General features: G+C 43.2%; 1 protein-coding gene across 1 annotated transcript; it reads left to right on the plus strand.

Moving 5' to 3' along the window:
• The first annotated feature begins 565 nt into the window (after positions 1–565).
• LOC134983903 (zinc finger protein 260-like) lies at positions 566–3,933 on the plus strand. The gene has a single exon (XM_063949515.1). It carries the CDS (start codon positions 601–603, stop codon positions 2,968–2,970), a length of 2,370 nt encoding a protein of 789 aa, XP_063805585.1. The 5' UTR covers positions 566–600; the 3' UTR covers positions 2,971–3,933.
• Positions 3,934–4,136: the final 203 nt, after the last annotated feature.

The following is a 4,136-nucleotide window of genomic DNA, read 5'->3' on the forward strand; positions in this document are numbered from 1 at the left end:
GCATCAGTGTCACCTCTAGTAATCCCACATGAGTGTCCGTGTCACCTCTAGTAATCCCACATGAGCGTCCATGTCACCTCTAGTAATCCCACATGAGCGCCCATGTCTCCTCCAGTAATCCCACATGAGCGGCCATGTCTCCTCCAGTAATCCCACACGAGCGTCAATGTCTCCTCCAGTAATCCCACACGAGCGTCCATGTCTCCTCCAGAAATCCCACATGAGCGGCCATGTCTCCTCCAGTAATCCCACACGAGCGTCCATGTCTCCTCCAGTAATCCCACATGAGCATCAGTGTCACCTCTAGTAATCCCACATGAGCGTCCAGGTCACCTCTAGGAATCCCACATGAGCGTCCATGTCTCCTCTAGTAATCCCACATGAGCGTTCAGTGTTGATCAAGCTCCAGTCTAAGCATCCTATCTTTTTTTTTTTTTTATACACATAAAAGCAATGATTACAGGTAAAACATGTCAGTTATAGAATTATATATTGTATCCTGTAACACCCTGGGTCTTGTCTACTCATTTTATATTTCCATAATGTATTTTATTTCCATCAGATGGACGCACAAGCAGAAATATCTCAGAAGGACATCTAATGGTATCCCAGGATTCTGAAATAACAGATAATGACAGTAGACAGGATTCTCCAGGAGATAATCCCATTACCCCAATTATACATCCAGCTCTATCAGCTGATCCCCCTGATTCTGGGAAATGTTCTCCTGATCACTCTGATATTGGTGCATCTGTTACAGCTCTGACAGTAGATACAGAGTTTCCCTGTTCTGTAGATGCCAAATGTTTTACACAGAACACAAAGCTTATTACCCATCATCCAGCTAAGGCAGGTGAGATGCCACTGATATGTTCTGAATGTGGGAAATGTTTTGCATGCAACTCAAATCTTGCTACACATCAGAGAAGTCACTCAGGTGAGAAGCTGTTTTCCTGTTCTGAGTGTGGAAAATGTTTTGCACTTAAATCAGTTCTTGTTACACATCAGAGAAGTCACACAGGTGAGAAGCCGTTTTCCTGTTCTGAGTGTGGGAAATGTTTTACACAGAAATCAGCTCTTGTTACACATCAGAGTAGTCACACAGGTGAGAAGCCATGTTCCTGTTCTGAGTGTAGGAAATGTTTTCCACGGAAATCAGCTCTTGTTGCACATCAGAGAAGTCACTCAGGTGAGAAGTTGTTTTCCTGTTCTGAGTGTGGGAAATGTTTCGCATTTAAATCAGTTCTTGTTAGACATCAGAGAAGTCACTCAGGTGAGAAGCCGTTTTCCTGTTCTGAGTGTGGGAAATGTTTTGCATTCAAATCACATTTTGATATTCATCAGCATACTCACACAGATGAGAAGCCGTATTCCTGTTCTGAGTGTAGGAAATGTTTTGCACGGAAATCAGATCTTGTTACACATCAGAGAAGTCACACAGGTGAGAAGCCGTTTTCCTGTTCTGAGTGTGGGAAATGTTTTGCATTCAAATCACATTTTGTTATTCATCAGCATACTCACACAGGTGAAAAGCCATTTCCATGTTCTGAGTGTGGGAAATGTTTTGCACGGAAATCAGATCTTGTTAAACATCAGAGAAGTCACACAGGTGAGAAGCCGTATTCCTGTTCTGAGTGTGGGAAATGTTTTATACAGAAATCAGTTCTCGTTACACATCAGAGTAGTCACACAGGTGAGAAGCCATTTTCCTGTTCTGAGTGTAGGAAATGTTTTCCACGGAAATCAGATCTTGTTGCACATCAGAGAAGTCACACAGGTGAGAGGCCATTTCCATGTTATGAGTGTGGGAAATGTTTTACACATAAATCAGCTCTTGTTAGACATCAGAGAAGTCACACAGGTGAGAAGCCATACTTCTGTTCTGAGTGTGGGAAATGTTTTGCACGGAAATCACATCTTGTTCTACATCAGAGAAGTCACACAGGTGTGAAGCCGTATTCCTGTTCTGTGTGTGGGAAATGTTTTCCACAGAAATCAGTTCTTGTTACACATCAGAGAAGTCACACAGGTGAGAAGCCGTATTCCTGTTCTGTGTGTGGGAAATGTTTTACACAGAAATCAGCTCTTGTTACACATCAGAGAAGTCACACAGGTGAGAAGCCGTTTTCCTGTTCTGAGTGTGGGAAATGTTTTGCATTCAAATCACATTTTGTTATTCATCAGCATACTCACACAGGTGAAAAGCCATTTCCATGTTCTGAGTGTGGGAAATGTTTTGCACGGAAATCAGATCTTGTTAAACATCAGAGAAGTCACACAGGTGAGAAGCCGTATTCCTGTTCTGAGTGTGGGAAATGTTTCGCATTTAAATCAGTTCTTGTTAGACATCAGAGAAGTCACACAGGTGAGAAGCCGTATTCCTGTTCTGAGTGTGGGAAATGTTTTGCATTCAAATCACATTTTGTTATTCATCAGCATACTCACACAGGTGAAAAGCCATTTCCATGTTCTGAGTGTGGGAAATGTTTTGCACGGAAATCAGATCTTGTTAAACATCAGAGAAGTCACACAGGTGAGAAGCTGTTTTCCTGTTCTGAGTGTGGGAAATATTTTGCATTTAAATCAGTTCTTGTTACACATCAGAGAAGTCACACAGGTGAGAAGCCGTTTTCCTGTTCTGAGTGTGGGAAATGTTTTACACAGAAATCAGCTCTTGTTACACATCAGAGTAGTCACACAGGTGAGAAGCCATTTTCCTGTTCTGAGTGTAGGAAATGTTTTGCACGGAAATCAGCTCTTGTTACACATCAGAGAAGTCACACAGGTGAGAAGCCATATTCCTGTTCTGTGTGTGGGAAATGTTTTGCATATAAATCAAATCTTGTTACACATCAGAGAAGTCACACAGGTGAGAAGCCATTTTCATGCTGTGAGAGAAATAAATCCGCTCTTGTTGAACATATTAGACATTACCCAAATACGGAACCATTTACATCTTCTGGAGTATAATTATCACTGTCATGCAATGTTCCTCAAGGGTCAACCTTATCTCCTATGCTTTATTCAATATAAATGCTACCACTGGGTGATATAATAAGACGTCTTGGCCTGGTCTACCACTGCTATGCAGATGACCTGCTTTTTGCTCCATGTACTGAGAACCTAATACCAATCCTAAACGGTTGTCTAGCTGAGCGCCAGGGGTGGATGATGCCAGTTGGCTGTGACTCAGTCTTTGTGAAACATCATAGAAGCTCACCAACAAAGGACAAGACTTTACCAACCATCTGGATTTATGCTTTGGTGTACAGAATTGAAAATACTGAACATGTGCTGAATCTTTGTGTTGTCCTGGTATGTGGCTGACACAGACATCAGGTATCTGCCACATACAAATCCTCATTCTTCCATCTGTGGACCATAGCCAGAATCAAGCACTTGATTCCCTCAGAAGTTCATAGACTACTGCAATGCCATCTACCTGGGTCTCCCAGCAAAAGAATTACAGAGCTTGCAGCTAGTACAGAATGCAGCAGCAAAGCTGTTACCTAACCAGCCCGTTCCTGCCTCATAACACCCATTCTCTACTCCCTTCACTGGCTGCCTGTAAGATGACAAATCTATTTCATAATTGGCTAACTGACTTTCCCAGCTCAACATTACATGGTCCACGGTACTAGAAGCAGCTTCTGCCTCCTTACTGCCCTGCTTGCTTGCTTCTACAGATGGACTGTTACCAGCAGTACCAAGAATCTCCTGTCATTCATTTATGGGTTGAATGTTTAGCTTTGTAGCCCTGACCATGGAACTCACTGCCTTGCACAGTCCAAGAGGCCTGCACTCTAGAGACCTTCACAAGCAGACTGATGACTGTTACTCACGCTTTTCATTAATGTACCTCTATTTCTCATACGTCCTAGAGGATGCTGGGGATTCCAAAAGGACCATGGGGTATAGACGCATCCGCAGGAGCTTGGGCACACTGTAAAAACTTAAACTGGGTGTGAACTGGCTCCTCCCTCTATGCCCCTCCTCCAGACCTCAGTTAGACTTTGTGCCCAGGCGTGATGGGTCACACACTAGGGGAGCTCTACTGAGTTTCTCTGAAAGACTTTATGTTAGGTTTTTTATTTTCAGGGAGACCTGCTGGCTACAGGCTCCCTGCAGCGTGGGAC

The sequence above is a fragment of the Pseudophryne corroboree genome (assembly GCF_028390025.1).
Source record: "Pseudophryne corroboree isolate aPseCor3 chromosome 3 unlocalized genomic scaffold, aPseCor3.hap2 SUPER_3_unloc_28, whole genome shotgun sequence".
Lineage (NCBI taxonomy): Eukaryota > Metazoa > Chordata > Amphibia > Anura > Myobatrachidae > Pseudophryne > Pseudophryne corroboree.